The 19243-nt window shown below is 39.4% G+C and overlaps 7 protein-coding genes across 10 annotated transcripts; 3 read left to right on the top strand and 4 right to left on the bottom strand.

The window, feature by feature from the left end:
- Positions 1 to 5: 5 nt before the first annotated feature.
- Positions 6 to 2084, bottom strand: Slu7 (Pre-mRNA-splicing factor Slu7). The gene is made up of 4 exons (XM_018107046.3): positions 1347 to 2084; positions 1059 to 1287; positions 811 to 994; positions 6 to 753 (listed from the first exon to the last, which is right to left on the bottom strand). Exons 1-4 carry the CDS (start codon positions 1945 to 1947, stop codon positions 22 to 24), a joined length of 1746 nt encoding a protein of 581 aa, XP_017962535.1. The 5' UTR covers positions 1948 to 2084; the 3' UTR covers positions 6 to 21.
- A 98-nt stretch (positions 2085 to 2182) lies between these two features.
- On the top strand, positions 2183 to 4108 carry His2Av (Histone H2A variant). Its single transcript, XM_018107209.3, has 4 exons — positions 2183 to 2355; positions 2734 to 2811; positions 3067 to 3180; positions 3426 to 4108. Exons 1-4 carry the CDS (start codon positions 2353 to 2355, stop codon positions 3654 to 3656), a joined length of 426 nt encoding a protein of 141 aa, XP_017962698.1. The 5' UTR covers positions 2183 to 2352; the 3' UTR covers positions 3657 to 4108.
- On the bottom strand, positions 4050 to 7656 carry SPARC (secreted protein, acidic, cysteine-rich). Of its 2 annotated transcripts, none has more exons than XM_089256265.1 (3): positions 7518 to 7656; positions 5002 to 5160; positions 4050 to 4934 (listed from the first exon to the last, which is right to left on the bottom strand). In XM_089256265.1, exons 2-3 carry the CDS (start codon positions 5158 to 5160, stop codon positions 4182 to 4184), a joined length of 912 nt encoding a protein of 303 aa, XP_089112391.1. In that variant the 5' UTR covers positions 7518 to 7656; the 3' UTR covers positions 4050 to 4181. The 2 variants fall into 2 exon arrangements, with proteins under 2 accessions (XP_089112391.1, XP_017962665.1); XM_018107176.3 differs by having other exon boundaries at positions 5002 to 5172; positions 7518 to 7646.
- On the bottom strand, positions 7550 to 12073 carry Rb97D (Ribonuclear protein at 97D). Of its 3 annotated transcripts, XR_016196187.1 has the most exons (7): positions 11808 to 12073; positions 11505 to 11734; positions 11177 to 11421; positions 10410 to 11117; positions 10190 to 10349; positions 7850 to 7909; positions 7550 to 7683 (listed from the first exon to the last, which is right to left on the bottom strand). XR_016196187.1 is itself a non-coding variant. In XM_018107057.3 (6 exons), exons 1-5 carry the CDS (start codon positions 11949 to 11951, stop codon positions 10195 to 10197), a joined length of 1482 nt encoding a protein of 493 aa, XP_017962546.1. In that variant the 5' UTR covers positions 11952 to 12071; the 3' UTR covers positions 9557 to 10008; positions 10190 to 10194. The 3 variants fall into 3 exon arrangements, 2 of the variants coding, with proteins under 2 accessions (XP_017962546.1, XP_017962555.1); XM_018107057.3 differs by lacking the exons at positions 7550 to 7683; positions 7850 to 7909 and adding an exon at positions 9557 to 10008 and having other exon boundaries at positions 11808 to 12071; XM_018107066.3 differs by lacking the exons at positions 7550 to 7683; positions 7850 to 7909 and adding an exon at positions 9557 to 10008 and having other exon boundaries at positions 11868 to 12062.
- Positions 12074 to 12104: 31 nt separating this feature from the next.
- Positions 12105 to 16227, top strand: LOC108655517 (oxidoreductase-like domain-containing protein 1). Its single transcript, XM_018107273.3, has 3 exons — positions 12105 to 12243; positions 15750 to 15858; positions 15924 to 16227. The coding sequence occupies exons 2-3, from the start codon at positions 15760 to 15762 to the stop codon at positions 16143 to 16145; spliced, it is 321 nt and encodes a 106-aa protein (XP_017962762.1). The 5' UTR covers positions 12105 to 12243; positions 15750 to 15759; the 3' UTR covers positions 16146 to 16227.
- ro (transcription factor rough) lies at positions 12122 to 17882 on the bottom strand. The gene is made up of 3 exons (XM_018107135.3): positions 17073 to 17882; positions 13205 to 13439; positions 12122 to 12926 (listed from the first exon to the last, which is right to left on the bottom strand). The coding sequence occupies exons 1-3, from the start codon at positions 17500 to 17502 to the stop codon at positions 12563 to 12565; spliced, it is 1029 nt and encodes a 342-aa protein (XP_017962624.1). The 5' UTR covers positions 17503 to 17882; the 3' UTR covers positions 12122 to 12562.
- A 161-nt stretch (positions 17883 to 18043) lies between these two features.
- Positions 18044 to 19103, top strand: TfIIA-S (general transcription factor IIA subunit 2). Its single transcript, XM_018107261.3, has 2 exons — positions 18044 to 18299; positions 18518 to 19103. Exons 1-2 carry the CDS (start codon positions 18228 to 18230, stop codon positions 18767 to 18769), a joined length of 324 nt encoding a protein of 107 aa, XP_017962750.1. The 5' UTR covers positions 18044 to 18227; the 3' UTR covers positions 18770 to 19103.
- The last annotated feature ends 140 nt before the right edge of the window (positions 19104 to 19243 follow it).

Genomic DNA, 19243 nt, shown 5'->3' with positions numbered 1-19243 from the left:
TATTATTTCGTATTCTATTGTCTAGAGAAATTGAAGCATGGGATCATCAGTGCGCGTGCGTTTCCTCTTCCATTCTTCAATTTCCTCCTCGGTGGGCGCCTTAACATCGTACATGCTGTTATATGGGCGCTTCCTATCGTCAACCTCTTCGGATATTTCCTTGGATTTTGATTTGGATGCAATCGCCTCTTTTTCTTTCATTTCCTTGTGTTTCTTTTTGTTTTTCCGCTGCTCCTTGGCCTTCTTTTTCTTTTCGCGTTTCTTTGACTTTTTCTTAGACTTTTTGGATTCCTTTACCTCCTCTTCGGACTCGGAGGACTCTTCTGTACTCTGCGCAGAGTCAACTTCGGACTCAGCTGCTTGATTCCCAACATCCTCTTCTGTCGGTATTTGTGGAGCAGCATCTGCAATCGGAGCTGCAACGGTTGCCGCACCCGATGTTGTGGTATGCTGCTGCTCTGAATAGCCTTCCGGCTCTTGCATACCCACACAGTAAGAGTTCTTAATGAAGGATTTACAGCATTTATATCCCCAACGGCCGGCATTCCAATAGCTGCCCCATATAGTCGTATGATTGTTAATGTACACATCCTCCTCGTATATGCTGCGGGCTTTGGGCTTCTCAATGCCTTTTATAACCTTGCCACTACGCGAATACTCTACGTATTCCTCGGTCTGGGCGAGTAGCAACGATTTTGGCGGCGCCTGCAAATGCTCTTCGCCTCCGTATTTTTCCACAATGTCCGTTTTGGTCTGCAAGGGTAACAGTGTTAGACTTTATTTATAGGGATTTGGTTATATTTAACCTACACTTGACTTGAACTGTTCCTTTTTCTGCTCGTATTCCTTTTGCAGCAACTCCAGCTTTGTGGGCTCGGCAAGTAAATGTACATCAACACCTTTGCCATGCGCCTCCCAAGCAAACAATTGGGCAGTGGCCTGCGCTGTGGTGTCGCCAGAGAAACGCACGAAATTCTCTCCTGCGAATTCCGCTCTATGCATCAAATATACTCATTAGTTCTTTATCACATTGAAAAAGCAATAACCAATTCACTTACTCCTCAGCAGGTATTGCTGGATTGGGATTATCGCGCATGGAGCGTGTCTTGGGATCATAGTAAGCTGAATTTGGGTCCAAATTACGCAGATATTTTGCAGTATCCTCCCGGATACGCAAATTACGCACTGTAATACGCTGCTTAGAGTCGACTTTTGTGCCCGGCATGTCCACCTCATCAACGTATTTGTCTTCATTACCCTCATCACCAGAGATTTCCGCATCAGGATCTGTGAAAAATTAGACATGATTTTAGAAAAGCCTCCAATTTAGTCAAAAGGTTTCTAACCATTCTTTAGCTTTTCTGCCTTTAGCTGTCGTTTAGCTTCCTCTACTTTCTCGTACTCCTCGATGATTTCTCGATGGTTAGCCGGATCATAAGAGCTCCAGCGATCTCGCTTCTCGTCGTAGTTGATCGAGGCATCGTTCACAATATGCTCATCGTGCACCACAATTGATTCTGCGTATTTGGCCTGCACCTTTCGCGGCCTTTCCAAGCAATCTTTCTTCTTATGTGTCATGGCTCCACAATTTTCACAGGCTCCCTTACGAAACTTAGTTACCAGTTTGGACGTATCCAGACCTTTGGGTGCTTTCTTGTCCAATTGTCCACGCTCATCCTCGTGCTGCGGGCGCTGATGTTTCAATGTTGGGCCCTGAGAACCATAGTACCAGGGAGCATTGGAAATGTATTGCGGTATATGGGGATTTATATCACGACCCTCTTCGTCGACAGCGGCTGGTGCTGTACCCGCCTTTCGGGCTTCCTCAAGCTCCTTTGCTTTGCGCCAATCTTCGCGTGACTTTTTCTTGGGCTCGTCATCCGCATCCTGATCATCTTTGTTGTGAATTATTTGGGAGACCGGTGTACGAACAGCGCCCGAACTCATATTGAGCGTGTTGGTAATTATTATTAAACAGTATATTAAGCAATATCAGAAAATATTGTTTTTATGTCTCTGTTACAATGGAACTCAGAGAAACGTACAACGAGAGAGTAAATAAGCTGATTTATCGATAAATGCTCACCAGTTCCAAGAGTGGACGATAACAACTACATGCCATTCGCTATAAACGTTGACACATAAATATCAATAAGCTACCATCGAGTGACTGGCAACACTGACGGCGTCTCATTCGTGTAAAAATTATACTACAGTGCAGACGCGTCTAAATTCTAAAACTACTAAGTTTCAGTCTATTTATTACAATCATTCCACGCATAAACAAATAAACTACGTGCCTTGTGCAATCTTTTATACTGTAACCACAACTGCAAAATCAATTAAATTAAAATGGTAATATTAATAACAAGAATAGTGTTGCGGCCCATCGCAATCTGCTTGGCCAAAGCCGTTTGACATATATTATTGCGCGTGCCTTGCCAATAGTGAGATGAAATATTAATGCTACCACTGAAAGCGTTGTATGAATATTGGCAATCGTCAGTGACATTCGCTATTGGTGTGCAGTGATATTTAAATTATGAACAATTAAATCAGTGTTATTGTGTGGCGGGGCGGCAAAACGTTCAAACTTAACCTCAAAGTTTTACTGTGAAGTCGATTTTGCCGCCACCATTTTGTGTGGCGCATTTCTTATTCTGTTTAGCAGAATGTTCTTTGTGTGCGTGTTATTTGTGTTTTACTAATTCTGTGCGCTATTCTGTTCTTTAGGCTGGAGGCAAAGCGGGCAAAGACTCTGGTAAAGCCAAAGCGAAAGCGGTTTCTCGCTCAGCGCGCGCGGGCCTTCAGGTGAGTTTCTGTTGTTGTCTGTACTAAATACATTTTGGCGCCTTTTTTACCAGCACACATACATACGTGCATACATATATATGCGAACACATTGTAAACAGGGTGCGTTTCTCATGTACCCTATATGCGTGTATTTGTGTTGGTGCGCTGAGAGCTGAGAAATTAATAGCTTGTGCTACTTTGGGGGTAGCAAAACATAAACAAGAGATGAACTTTTCTTCTAATGCCATTTTTATGTTCCATAATACCGAATAGTTTCCCGTTGGTCGTATTCATCGCCATCTAAAGAGCCGCACCACATCTCACGGACGAGTTGGTGCAACCGCTGCCGTGTACTCTGCAGCCATTTTGGAATACCTAACTGCCGAGGTAATATTTTCGCGCCTAATCGATTTGTATTTGTATTTCGTTTTTCCCATTCCTATTAGCATATGTAACGGCACCAGCGTATTGCACCGCATATGTATTGTGAGCAGTGGCAACGGCATTTGTTTACATATGCTAAATTTATATCAGTGTATATATATTGCCCTAACAGTGCAAGGATATCTAAAATTCTAATTGGAACGACTGATTCTGTGAGATCCTTGTTTAATTGATTATTGTTGTTACAGGTACTGGAACTGGCAGGAAATGCATCGAAAGATCTGAAAGTGAAGCGTATCACGCCGCGTCATTTGCAGCTGGCCATTCGTGGAGACGAGGAGCTCGACAGTCTGATTAAAGCAACCATTGCCGGTGGCGGCGTCATTCCGCACATACACAAGTCGCTTATTGGCAAGAAAGAGGACTCCGTGCAGGATCCGCAGCGAAAGGGCAATGTAATTCTGTCGCAAGCCTATTAATGTATACCTTTTGACCATTTCGGAATATAAATAATTCACATCTATGTTTAAAAATAAATTACAATACTAACTGACGCGTTGTAACATTTCTATGCCAAGCTGCAAGGTCCAAGCATAATTTCTAATTTACAACAATTTCAAACTAAATCAACTTCTATCATCAATAGGCAACACAAGTAAACATTTAACATACATACACACACAATCACTTTTACACACGCCTACACACACACACACACACAAACAAATGTAAACTTAAATGTCAAGTAAAATGCAATGTTAAATGAAAATCGAGGTTTAAGCAAATGCAAAACTTAATTTAGAGCAAAGTAAATTACACAAATAAATTTAATGAAACTTTAAATACAAAATAAAAACATCGAAATGCCCAAATTGTTATTGGAACATTTATTAGACAATTATTTGTTAAAATAAACTTTGTGCACAAAATAGTCAAATTATATTATTTAAAATAACTGGGCGTCCATGACACTTGGTACATAGGACATGGCTTCAGAGACACGTTCAACCCAGCAAATGCGGCACTGCTTTCTGTACATCATCACAGCGCTCCTTGAGGTCCTCGGCATCCAGTTCCAGGCAAGCGCCCCACTCGACCAATGTGATGCGATGGTCCTTGTTGGAGTCGCAGGACTCCAGGAATGGTGCGATGCAATGCTCCAGCTTGACCAACGGCGCGCGTATGGGGAACAGCTCGTGGCGGGAGACAGAGCGATCGGTGTCGCCATCCAGATCGCACCACTTCCACACGGCTGCATTGGCCCAACGACGCGAGTTATTCGTCTCGGCCTCCAGCTCCATTTGCATGTAATGGTCGGTCAGCTCATCGCGCTCGGCGAGATCGCGCATCACGTTGAACAGCCAGTCGCGCATGCGACGCGGGAAGTCCTTCAAGTCCTCGCCATCGCACACACGCGGCTCTTGGCAGGCGCCATAGTAGTCGATATGGAGATGAGCATTGTCCGGATGACGGCAGCCGGGATCCTTAGTGTCGCACCAGCAGCGCTGCTGATAGACAGCGCAATCGGATGGCCAGGTCTCGTTCTTGTTGGTGCACACAAGACGACGCGTGTCCAATTCGTCTGGGCAGTCGGGAATGCAGATGCACTCGGGCTTGCCCTCATTCAGCTGACAGATGCGACCAGCGCCGCAGTGCATAGTCTCGCAGGGGTCCACCTCGACCACCGGATTCAATAGATTGTACTGTACATCGGCCAATTTCTGGGCCAACTCATTCTCACGCTCCACATCCTTGTTCTAACAGTAGATAAGAGGTTGACTGTCAAAACTCAATTTATTTCAAGTGAATCGAAACAGTACAGACCTTGGACTTCATCTCCAGCAGCGTCAGATACTCTTCATCATCTTCATCGAACTCGGCTATGTCATCCAAGTCCAAATTGGCGATGGGGTCCTCGGCGCGCACTTGCGACAGCGTCAACGCCAGCAGCCCCAAGCAGAGCAGCAGCCAAACAGAACGCATCTTCCGACGAGTCTAACCCAAAATAAGATCAATTCAAGCAAATTAATAATGGGTATATGCAATACATATATGTATTTAAATTTTTCTATCTTATCTGCGTACCACAGGTCATAAAGCTCAGCGATTATGTTGCGCCTTTATTGTCATACGCAGCTAAAATTCTTGTTGGAATTTAGCGCCAATAAGAAAATTTTTGAAATTTCTGTGACTGTACTCCTGCTATCGCTGCTGCTGTTGTAACGGTACGCGCTGTAACGGTAAGCAACCCCCTTTTTGCATTGGCGTGGCTTCGAAAACATTTTATAACACGTACAGTTGTATGTATGCATGTTATATGTGTGTGCGTGTGAAAAGGTCAAACAGAAGGAAGTGGCGGAATTCGATGGAAACAAAAGACTTTCATTGTTAGGAACTGCTAAGAATTACAAAGCAAAAAAGCTATAAATTATATGCTATGCAATATAAGTACTTCCAGCACAAATTCATATTGTATTTTTTCCTGCATGCTATGAACCTTTCTCTAAGGAACTCGCTCAATTAGCTATGTGAAAAAAGCAGGATGCGACTTCAAAAACACAGAGTAGTTGCATATTATTCTGTGTTTTGGAAGCATAGAGTATAGGCTGTTATGTATGTAGATATATCTTCTATCCATCGAAAACTGAACCAACAACATTTTTTTTAATATTTATGTATTTATTATTTAGGTAAACTCTGCTTTAAAAACTCAATAAAAAACGCTTTGGAAAAAGTTTCATTAGGGACTATATAAATAAACCAGATTCCGTTATTTATATATTTAAAATAAAATCTAAAAAGCTGTTAAATATACATATTTTTTAAAATAGTAAATAATAAATAAAATTTCTGATAGGATTATAAGAAACAACAGCAAAATATCAAACAACATTAATGTAAATCTTGAATTTAATCAAGGTTTAAAATGGAAGCCAATTGAGCTATGTGGCTTTTGAAGCTCATACTAAATTTCTCCCTAATGTGAACATCTATTGGCTCAGAGTGAAGCAACTCTAATGAAACACGCGAAATTCGCACAGGAATTGCCGAGTTTGTATATATAAAAAAAAAAAAACAATTTCCAGGGCATGTTGAACACATGTGCCACAGTTCTGAACATTTGAAAATTTGTTTGTGAGCTGAATTCTGAAATCATTTCTATATACAATATGACTGACTATCTGCAAATCTATCTCTCTCTCTCTTTCTCTCTCTGTGTGTGTAGTATAGTATATGTGTGTATAGTGTATGTGTGTGTGTGCTCCGATTAGACTTGACCTCGATGCTCGAGTAACAAAAAAATTATGGGTCAATAGTTTTCTGCTGAAGCAATATTTTAATCTGTCAACTAAACTTTATATAACAGTAATATGAAAATTAGTATATATATATATATTATATGTGAGCTCGTAACGACAATGACAAATGTGGAGCTTGCTCTGTGGCTTATCTCTGGCCAGAGCTTCCGTTTTGGTACTCGAGATTTGCTTAATCGCCGCCTTTTGAGCAAAGCAAAACGCGCAATGGCTGAATCTTTCAAATGTGCCACACACAGTTCCCATATACACAGTCAATTCATAAATATATGTGCATACATGCCTATCTACACACACACACACAAACACACACACTTGAACATATTTAGATGCATCTGGGTAATGCAACCGTTTTCCAGGAATATTTCAGTTGATGCTGCTTGCTTACATGTATGGGTGCAAGAGTGTGCCTGTGTGTGTGCGTGTTTGTGAAACGATGCAGTTTAATTATAACGAAAACCGACAAAGAATGACGTGATGCATCGCATATATCCGCAGATATTGTGATGCTTGTGTGGAATCCAGCAATCTATGCTCATTGTAATCAGAAGCTACACTGAACGAAAATCAACTAGGCCAACGACTTGGGCCAACTATATAAACACTTTCCAGTTAGGTCTTAGATAATTGAAACCTTTCAGTGGGTAAGTTCCTAATGGAGGGAAAATCAATGCAAATTTCCTTAAGTGTAGCAATTGAATGGAATTTGCGGAACTGCACTTGGATTACGACACTTCTATGAGGCGCTCTAACCTTGGAATGGTTAAAGAACTAAAACCTTTTGAGCAATTCAATGCAATCAATTGCCAATATTTCGCCAGAGAATTGAGTTCAATTAACTTTTACTGTGAACTTGAATATCAGAATACAATTTCCAGCTGAGGCACGCGAAAAGCCAACATCACTCGAATTTCAAAACATTCCATCTATCACATATTTTAATAAACGGTAAGGGGTTCACATTATCTTCTGCAACTGTTTTCTTATTTTACTTCACATATACTTATTTGTATATATACTTACAATATTAATTTGTAATTAGAATTCCTGTACGATTTGAAGAATTCGTATGTCCGAATGCGTCGACGGCGAACGACTGACTGTTGATTGGGGCTGATGTTGGGGTACGAGGCGATTACGGATCGTGCATTAAATGTCCGCATATCACTAAGCTGGCCAAACTTGTTGGCTGCCAACATGTTCGGTGCAATAACAACACAGATTTTTCTTACTCAAATATGTTTTAGATTTTATTCAGAGTTCACGACATATAAAATAGTATACTCTATAGAGAAGCACGCTATATACAGTGCAATAGAAGACATAATACAAGAAAATATAATATGTTAACTTACCTTCAGAGATCTACAAAGATATTGTGCTCGAGCTGTGTTGCCTCTCTAAATCCAGCAGTGCTTTTTTTTTTGTCGGAAAAGAAATATTTTGGTGATTCTTTTAGAAATGCTGCATAAAAGTGATAGAGTTTGATATAAATAGCGTTACTTAACTAGATAAATGTAATTAACTAAAGCATTGTGTCATCTAAAATTGTGCCCAACTAACTTACCTTAAGGCTTGATGAAAGCTCTTGCAAGCAGGCTCGTGGCGTATTGTACAATCATATATGTATATATATGTATATGCATATACATACTATATAAAAATATATACATATATGCACACATACACTTAACATAGATTTAACTACATTAAAAATTGTTAATTTAGGTATTTGTTGTCTAAGCAGTTCGATTTTCGTGTACTTAGTTTGCTTCCGTTGTTAAACGAGACTTACTTAAAAGAATTCAGCTATGTCTCAACTCAAATGAATATTAAGATATACATAGTGTGGTTTTCAAGAATTTATTTATTTAAAAATAAATATGTATAGATTGATATTTGAATTTCATATTGTTATTGTAATATAATAGTTATAATATGCTAGAGCTAAATTAAGTGGGCAAATTAGGGACTACGCTCTCTTAGTTAATCCATACATAATTTAATGCATATCTCATATATCATGGATTTAAACAAAAAATATATATATATTTATGTATGTATATTGATTCAAGCCTTTGGCGAGCGCTACATAAAAACTTAGAAATATCAATACATATGAAAATATATATAGTTATAACATCTGCATTTTTGATAAACTAAAACTAAACTTAGAGTTCATGTCGTGGTTGAGTTCTTAACAATAACAAATCATCTATTTAATTTTGTTGGCTCTTCATTTGTTATCTTGTTTAATGTTAAAATAAAGCACAATTCAATAATCGTATATTGTATTTATATATATCTATATACATCTAAATGTGCAAGTTCTGAAAAGTGGGGGAATTAAGCGCTCTGCAGAAACAGTAAAATGAATTTCAGTGTAAGGAAACCGTTTACAACTTAATACAACTGTGAATAGAGTGTATATCAGACAGTCATATACAAATACGTTTATATATATAAACATACGTATATATACATATATATATATACGTCCATGTTTATAAAAATTGACAATAAATTTGATATCAACTCGTTTAGAATTATTCATATAATATGTCTATCATAATAATTAACTCTTCTATTATATATTTTAGATTAATCGCAGCCGTGCGTTGCTAAACAGCCTTTCGACTTAATTTGATTTTCATTTACTATTACTGGACGTATCTTGTCATTTGTTATTATCCTCGATGGCCAACAACGGGTTATGCGGGCATTAAGGCGTCTAGTAACTAACATACTATACGAATACGAATAAGAGTATACGATTATATGAGAGCTACGCGAACTAGCTCTATAAGCTCTGGCTAAATTTTGGATTATGTTTAAATTCGTTTACAAAAATACATGTTTACGATTTGTATGCAAATGCTGAGCGACGCACGGGCGATAAATTTGATTTCCGTTTTATAGACTGAATTACATTTTAGGTATCAATTATTATAATTTGTATTGAAGTAGATAGAGAGATTAGATATATATGTAGATAAAGAGAGCACTAGTTGATTAACTTCTAAATTGGAGTTTACAATTTGTATTCGCTGAACGCAAGTATATTTCTTATGTTTTTTGAAAAATAAAGCATGGCAAGTTAACACTAAATTAAATGAAACGCATTTCGCTACAACTCACAGTTGTATCCAGTATAGATCTTAAAATTTACTTTTATCAGATATTTGTCTTATGAATAAGCGACATATATGAATATAAATCGTTCAATAAATAACATGAGAACTTAGTTTCAAGAGTTAAAAACATTAGTTAGTTGTTGGCGTATGCTCAGTTAGATATTTATGTATAAATATAGCAAGATACATATATATTAAGAGAGAGAGATAGATAGAGAGACAACGCAGTTAATATATATTAATTAATATATAGATATCCTGTTTTAAGTTACTAAGCGAGTTCGTGTCCTAGCTTACAACAAGCCTATTTAATTGTATCTGTATTTGTATCTTGTATTCTGAGCTTTTGTGTTACACTTAAGGCACACACAAATAGGTATCTATATTAAAGAGAATTATAAAAATTAGTAATTTGACATAACTTATCAGAGTGGGGCACAATTGGAGTCAGTATTTGGTACCTTAAACTTTGCTTTTATCACCGCATACTAGGCATAAACGTACCATAACAATGACAACGCAATGGTGGACAGATTCATGATTGTCTTGCGCTTTACTCACCCGAACTAACGACGATATTTGCTGTTCGCACTTCCAGCAGTCGTAACCGCTCCGTTAGAAACGTTTTTAGGCACGGGTCCCGAAACTGGACCATTGCCACAGGGCGGCGGTGCTGCAGCATTGTACGGTGCATAGCCTGGCGCTGTTGGCTGTTGATTATCTGTAAACAAGGAAGACTTGGTAATTAGGCACAGGACTTGAAGGAATTGTAATTACGTACGATAGCTGCTGGGTGGTGCAGCAGTATAAGGATTCATGCGGTTGCCATTCATGTTGTGCTTGGTTGGACCTCCGCCATAATTTTGTTGATAGCCGCTCCCGAAGTTGGGAGGCGGTTGTTGCTGCTGCTGTGGTGGTGGTGGCTGATGCGGTGGTGGGCCCTGAGGCACTGGCATAGAACCAGGTACGGGTGGAGCCCCAGATGGCGGCATATTCCAGTTACCGACTGGTGGTGGCGGTGGGCCACTCCGATGATGGCTCACGGGTGGTACACCAGGTGTAGGTGGCTGCATGTTCGGCGGACCGCCCCATTGATTACCATGCCATTGTGGAGCACCGGGTGGTGGAGGTGGTGGTGCATTCCAGCCATTCTGAGCAGGCGGATAAGCGTTCCAGCCATTCATTTGCGGCGGTGGCGGCTGCTGATAATAGGGTTGCATGGGCGGCGGTGGCCCCCAATAATTGTAGTTTGGTGGCGGAGCAGTCATTGGTGGTGGAGGGGGTTGATACGGCGGCATTTGCTGTGGCGGAGGTACTTGGGGACGGTAACCAGTTGGGGGCATGTTGGTTTTGGGTGGAGGCTGCTGTTGAGGCGGCATCTTGTTGCCATTGGCTGCAGTGCTCTGAACAATTCTGTCTTTCTTTTCCAAATTGTAAATAGACTTTTTGACGTCCACCAACACATATTTTATAGAGTGCTGTCTCTGAACTGCAACGATGAAAATTGTGTCATAAAGGGCATATATTAATTTACTTCAATACACTCACGTATGGCCTTGTCTACGGCATCGTAGTCATCAAATTCGATAAAGGCAAAGCCTCGACGCTTGCCGGTGGTTTTGTCTGTCAGCAATTTCACGGAGACTACATTTCCGAACTGTAGGAAATACTCGCGCAAGCAATCTTCATCGTGGTTATCCTTCAATCCGCCAACAAAGAGCTTCTTCACTGAAATATTAGTCTCGCGTGTTTCGCGCTCTGGACGGGGCAAAGCTCGTTTCGCTTCCACGGTTCTAAAACAAGATTGAGAGATAATAGCAGATAACAAATAATTAGATTAAGTCCACGCAATAAGACAGATTTCATTGACACATACTTGCCGTCTATGATATGCGGACGATTCTCTTGCGCCGTATCTACCATGGCGGACTTTGTATAGGTAATAAAGCCAAAGCCACGTGAGCGTTTAGTGGCGGCATCTCTCATAACAACAACATCCACCACCTTGCCCCATTGCGAGTAGAAGACTTTGAGGCTCTCTTCTGTCGTGTAGGGCGCTAGGCCGCCAATGAAAAGCTTGCGCAAGTGCTCCAATTCACAAATGTCCTGCGGGACACGTTAACAATATATTTGTATGAATGAATGTGGTTATTGGTTTACGGGTAAATTTTTTATGTACCACAGTGTGCGATTCCATGGAGTGAGTGGGCGTTAATGCCGCACTTGTACTGATACTTACATCATCATCTTTGATTTCAAATATTTCGGGAATAGTTTCCTCTGAGGACTCCTCTAATTTAATTGCCTGCGGGGTGTTTGGCATATTTGGCTCAGCTTTATTTCAAGTTTACAAAAAAACTGGGTACCGCTGTTCGTTAGACACGCACGCCAAGAAAAAGTTAAGGATGTGCAATATGTATCGTTTAACAGGAATATCGATAGATGCGTGATACCGATGTCAAGTCTTGACTTGATAATTTTACCCAGCCCTAGTTTGTTTGTTTGTTGTTTTTGATTACGTTCGTTTAGTAAAATTTGTAATATTCTAAAAAAAAAGGATTTTTTCTTTGGGTATAAAAGGCAAATTGCAGATACCACAAATGCAGTGAATTTAGGTAAGCGACTTAAAGTGTGTGCAGTGCACGTCGAACTTCGAAAAATAAACTGTTGCCATAGATATTCTTAACTCATCAGTCAGTGATGCGTGCTTTGACTCTTTTAAAGCTAAAAATTTAAGTCACGCCATAAACGCCCACTCAAAAATAAAAGTATCAAGTTGTTGCATTAGTATTAGAGCTAATTTTTGGCAAACGTAAAATTGGCCAAAAATACATCTAATTAAGCTTACTTTATTTTCTGGGTTTTATCAGTTGATAAACTTAAAATATGAATCCGTTTCGTTTAAGTATAAAATGAATTAAAGCTGGTTTATTATTAACACGAATTGATAAGCCTTGGCGGAGGCACTAAGTGGCTACGACGGTGTTGTTGCTGCTGCTGGGTCTGTTGTATTTGCCGCTGTTGCTGTTGGTCAGGAGGCACATGGGCTTGGTGTTGTTCTTCTTGGTGGTGGTCCGCGATGTCAACATAATTATCATTCGCACTGTGCCCGTTATTTATGAGCCTATCCTTGGGCAGCGGCGTAGGCAGCAGGCCGGGCAATGCCGCTGGTGCGGCATAGTAGCTGCTGCCTAACATGGCCGCCGCCGCTACCGCTGTACTGTTAGCCGGCGCCGCCGTCGCGTAACTCGTTTGTCCCATGATGGTGGTCATAAAACCATTGGCCACGACAAAGTTCCTGCAAATTGATTGTATCTGGTATTACATAAAAATGAGCACAATTCAACCCAAACCCGAACCCATAGCCAAAGCCAAAGACCCCGATAGACCCTGGCATTGTCTAATTGGCCCGTAAATGTCGTTAAATTAATTTCGTGTTAATTTTATGTGAGTACATCAATTAAACTTGTGACATTTCTTTGAATTACTTCCGTTGCAAAATGTTCAGGCTCACCCCTTCAACCCCGCACCCACGCATCACCCTTCTTGCCACCTTTGGCATTCAAACTGCCTTACCTGTAGTGCTGATCAATTTGCGCCTTCTCAATGCGCTTATCCTTGGCGCGTCGATTTTGAAACCATATCTTGATTTGAGTTTCAGTCAAGCACAACGTCTCCGCCAGCTCGAAGCGTCGACTCCTCGATATATACTCGTTCCGATGAAACTCCACCTCCAGTCGCAACGTTTGCTCCGTGCTAAATGTGGTGCGCTGCCGCCTCTGTCGCCCTTCCTTGCGCCGACGTCGAGCCACTGCCAAACGGAGAGCAGATAATCAAATCGTTAAAGACTACAACATAATCCACAACAATGATCTATGTAAGTGGGCCACACGCACATGCTGACTGTGGAAAGCGTTAGGACGAAATTAATCTCACATTAATAAACCATCAAATTGCCCTCAATCTCGAGCACTGTGTGTATCCGCTAAATATCCTTGCGTGCGCACAAGTTAAACAAATAATTAACCAGGCGGCTGGGCCCTTTCTACTGCAGCCTAACGGAAATTTTGATCGCGTTTGTAGCGCACATTAAAATGCATTTTACACGTGTTCCTAGACTGTCCATCAGTGGCATTCCCCTTGACACCGTCCCTGCCTCTGCCGTCTCTTAATAGCATCATAGCATTTTATACATTTTCGTCAATCTGAGCCGGGAAATTTTCAACAATGCCAACAGCTGTCTCCCATCCTCCCATTGTTAAATTTGTACACATTATAATGCCCTCACCTCCGGGATATTCACAGTGCAGCGTGCTGTTCGTGACGTCTCTATAGCATAGAGAACTTATAGAGCCGATAAATGAGAATACTCATTTGCGAGAAATTTGCTTTACATAATTATTAATTAATGTATATAATATACAAAATAAGCTTATTATAATAATGAAAAAATAAAAATAAAAACTTGAAAATAATGAAAGTAAAAGAAAAAAAAACATCTCTGGCAAAAATCATATATAAACATATATTAATTTATATTGTACAATTTCCATCATTAGAGTATTTGCACTTCTATATATCTTGGAGTTTGTTTATTATTTGTTTGCATTTCGCTGTAACGGTAACGCCCACCAAACGCAATTCTCCGCACACTTTCATAATGCGTACTCTATTTCCCTTGTATGTCCGAGTACATGTCGACTAATTGTTGTTTTTCTGCACCGCCTCTCTCTTTCTCTCTCCACCTTTTTCGCGCCCTTATGCTCTTGCGAAGCTGTGTAAAGTTTTCATTTGTGTGTAATCCCTAGTTTTCGCCTGATTACCCTTTCGCTGACTAACTCACAAAAGACTTAAGCTCTGCTTGCGGCTTATATAAGTCTGTATGGAGATATATGTATGTATATATGTACATTTTTTTTAAATCACGTGTGAAATTCGATACGACAAGTGTCCTTTGAGCCGGCGCAAGTGTCTGTCAATGGTTTGTTTGTTGCGTGTGTTTTTTAGGTTTCCTGTTAAGCTCAATTACAATGTTAATTTTTTAGACATACTTTCTTTTTTATTTGTATTTTTTTGTAGCTAACTCTCCGTAAGATATGCTTAATGGGGGTGCTAAATAAGTGTCTATAAGCCTGATGTGCCTTGTAATATCATCTCCCCTTATCAATCTTTCTTGCTTTCTTAATTTCGATATCTTTTTTTCTGTTTTTATTTTATCGATTGAAAATTAGTCAATCGGGTATAACAGCCGAGGAGAATTAACTGCGACTGAATGCTGGACCAGGACGAACAGTTAAATCTATCTAAGGTTCATTCGGCTGTTGTTTAATTTCTGGAAATCAATATTTCACGATCGTAAAAGTTAATAACTTGATATATATATACATATACCTATGGGTATATAAACCTATAAACCGTATATCATATGTATATAAAGAGTAAAGGATATGTTCCAGTCGCTCATAGCCACATAGACCACTCACACTTGCTTTTATCCTTTCCCTCTTGTTCTCTTATTTGCAACGACCTATAAGCGAGATTACCGCAAGTAAATGGGAATTTTTACGGCTGAATAAGTTTTAATATTTTGTTAATTTGCAATTTTTTTGTTGCTCATTGTTCATCTTAACATTTCCCCTTCGCTCACTCCTTAGGCTTTCTTTCGCCAGTTGCTTGCTTGCCTTACAGTTTCCTTTGGGTTTTTGCTTTAAGGGTTTGCGGCAAGTGCAAGGATATTTAATAGCATGGCTATTGATATTTATGCATAACTTTTTTCGCAGTTCCTGCGGAACTGATTTTTTCATGCATCTCATATTTTTTTGGCTAATAAACTTTCACACCTGCATGTGAAAACGTGTGAACTATTTGGATACTGTTTGGTTTCAATTAGTTTTCTCGATTTGTCAAGCAAAGCGATTAAAGAGAAGATCAATGGGAATAGACGATGCTTTCGAATACATCTGTAATTATCGCGAATATCTCATCACTCACTCTCATCCTCTCGCCCTAACTTACATAGTTCTCAACGTTTGTAATATTAGTTACGAATCAGATTCATTATGCATTAAAAGATAAAGAAAGTGTATATTGGAGGGATTTACTTATTGATTATATATTCCAGATCTGTTCCAATGCCTGTTCCTCTGTGCCTGCTTGGCCGTGCTAGAGCCCAAATAGCGACAGCCCTTCAGGTCAGATTTCTAGCGAACAAAGATGCCTCCAACATTGAGGTAAGTCCTATTTACTAATACTAATATATGTATATATATATATATATAATTATTTCATCACACAGCTACCGCCTGAACCGACTACGTGCTGCATGTCAGGATGTGCCAATTGCGTTTGGGTCGAATACGCACAGACTGTGGCCAAGATTCTCGGCGACAACGATGAGCGTGCACGAGAAATAGTTTTAGCCAAGATCAAAGATCCTAATTTACGCATGTTTTTGGAAATCGAGCTGCGTAACTTGAAGCAAGTTCGAGAGAGCAGGCCAGAGGAACCTAAGAAATGAAGCCAACTAGTCTAAGGAATAGCACAAAATTGTTTAAGTAGCATAAATTAGTTTGTTGAAATACAATTTTGAAAATTGGAAATGTGTTTTATTTTAAGCAGCGATGTGAAAAAGTTGTTGGGGTAAATTATATTGATTTTACAATCAATTTATGCCATATATATGTAAAATATGAAAATTTCTTCAATTGTTGCCGTCGGGCGCTCGAATAGGCGAAACATATATTATATAGCAACAGACTACTTTGAATTATCTGCAAAATAGGTTGATTCTCCCTTCCAACGATTATTTCCATTTAGACAAGATCCTGGACCTTTACAGTATACGCATATATATACATTATTTACTAAGTTGGCGAGTGCATTGGGCTCTCAAAAGGAACCTCGATTGTCAATTTTGCTGGCACAGATTATGATCTAAGATCTAAATATCTAAAAGTCGACCCCAAATTTGTGTTGATTTTTGCAGAAAACGAACTGATTAAATCTCTGATCTGGAGTATATATTTGATTGGTATTCAATTTAGATTAGATTAGAATGCTGGCATGGATTTTTGAATTTTTAATTGGGAATCTATACCCACAATTACAAGAAACTATTTTTAGAATCTCTCCATTTCCTTAGAATTTCGAAAATCAAGACAAAATATGGATTTTCATAAATATAGAAGTGATATATTAGGCGAATGATTAAACCTTACGGAGGACGCTGAGCAAGAATAAATATTGCAAATAGAAACTTTATAGCAACGGTAGTATTTGTAGACCGACGAATCAGATGCTTTTCATTTTCAGGAATATATGTATAAATGTATGGGGTATATCAGATCATTTGAGCCATTCACTAATTTTTTCTACCAATATTCAATGAGATATTTATTTAAATATTGATCTCACTCACTCCGCAAACTCGATATGTAATACTTACAAAATGCTGAAAATCCAGCGTTGATTTGAGCATCAGCCGAAAAAGCCGGATAGGACAAAAGGGTCGGTGAAGTTGCATTGGAAATGGTTCTATAGGGATTATATTCCGGCGGAGGAGGAGCGATTACTTCGTAAGACGGGAAACTGATCAGTGAGGCGCGTTCGTCACTTATCGAGATATCCGGAGAGGATGCGCTGCCGCCGTCGCTCTGATAGGGCGTCTCATGGTGAGTGCCCACATCGATGTCATCGCTCTCGCTATTGTGTGTTCGCGTCTCGAGATGACCGTAAAGACGTTCGAAGAATTGCCGCGGAGAAGAGGGACGCGGTGGAACGGGCAGTGCCGTCACCTGAGCGGGTGTCGGTGTGGAATTCGAGGATTTGATTACGTTCTCCACATCGAGTGGAGTTGGTTGGGCTTGCTGCAGCATATTGTGCTGCCGATTTTAAACGCTGTTTAGGAGCAGAGGCTATAAACTTATCACTCGAATAATCGACGTGCGACTGAAACTGAAACTTGGCGTTACTTCCGACTTTGTGGCTGACCGGTAGCAGGCGCCTTGGTCAAGCGTTAGCGCTTATCCTGCGCGCGTCACAAATTATGCGTCGCATCAACAATCAACAAGAAGGTGCTTAAAATTATCGTTAATAAAAAATATTACTGGCGCCACACCTGAGGTGGCGTAGCGCTGATTGGTTGAAGCTATTTTGCTACCCTTAGGCCACTTCCGCATCAATGTGTTCCTTAAGAGGGTAGCTAAAAAGGATAAGCGCCGCCCATATCTACAGCCATAGCACATTGCTTCTTGCCATGTATATGTATTACGATTGAAAGCTAGGTGCTACGAAACTCAGCAACTTCAGGGACATGATTTTATTACTTTATTTAAATCAGAATACGTAAGCATAAACATTCATATCGATTTATGTGTATTTATAAAGTCAACTAAAAAGAAATCTATCATTCTCGCCAATTATACGCAAGAAATTTGATTTAAATACTGCTTGGACTATCAACATATCGTGGCCAAATATTACTCAAAGTACTCACACTATCGATACAACATTCTAACATCGGCATCTTGGACATCGCTACATTAGTTTTTGGCAGCTCAATAAAAGAATATTTTAATTTCAACAATTTAGCGACTTAAATATGTCTTATCAATTATATCGTAATACCACGCTTGGTAATACACTACAGGAGAGTTTGGACGAATTGATTCAGGTGAGTACCACAACCACAACAAAAAGAATATGCACAAGCTCTATGCATTAGCAGCTGCGTCGCAGACACGGCCGCATTCTGGTAAAATGCTGATTTAGTCATATATTTACATTCTTGAAAAGAATGTATGTAAAATGTATATATTACGTGGTAATTTCGTTTGGATGAATGGATAAGAAAGAAAAGTTAGTCATAGTCATATTTCCCCATATTTGCAGTACGGACAGATAACGCCTGCATTGGCCTTCAAGGTTTTGCTGCAATTTGACAAAAGCATCAACAATGCTCTTAACCAGAGAGTCAAAGCGCGAGTTACTTTCAAAGCGGGCAAACTAAATACTTATCGATTCTGTGACAACGTGTGGACCCTGATGCTCAACGATGTGGAATTTCGGGAGGTACACGAGTTTGTTAAAGTTGACAAGGTCAAGATTGTGGCCTGCGATGGCAAAAGCGGCGATTTCAATTAACTACTAAGCAAAGCAAAAAAGGATACAAATTTCAACGCATTCTACTTAATAAGTTTCTAATTAATAAGTCAGTTGGCTAATGTTCGCTGCAACTGCAGCAATTCGGGGAAGTAAACTGTTAACACACATAAAATATAAATGTGAGATGGATTGTTTAAATATCTCTAAGAATATGTACAATTAACTGATCTGGCATATGTCAGAACTCTTAAGATGCCTTAAATCACATGTGTGAACATTTTACACCTCAATTCTTGTTATTGTATTTATGCCTAAAAAAAAAAAAACACACAGTTAAATATGATAACTATATAAATTGAAAATAACTGTTTAACTGACAGTTTTCCTCCTGCATTTATTAATTCCACCAACAGCGTCCGTTTTATTTGTAAAATAAATTACAAAACAAACTGCAGTAGAGTTTTTACATTTCAAATTTAGCAATTGTGTCGATATTAAATTATCGATTCTCTT

The sequence above is a fragment of the Drosophila navojoa genome, chromosome 2 (genome assembly GCF_054131105.1).
Source record: "Drosophila navojoa isolate 15081-1374.11 chromosome 2, UAZ_NAV_1.0, whole genome shotgun sequence".
Lineage (NCBI taxonomy): Eukaryota > Metazoa > Arthropoda > Insecta > Diptera > Drosophilidae > Drosophila > Drosophila navojoa.
This window is presented reverse-complemented; position numbering and strand designations above follow the sequence as displayed.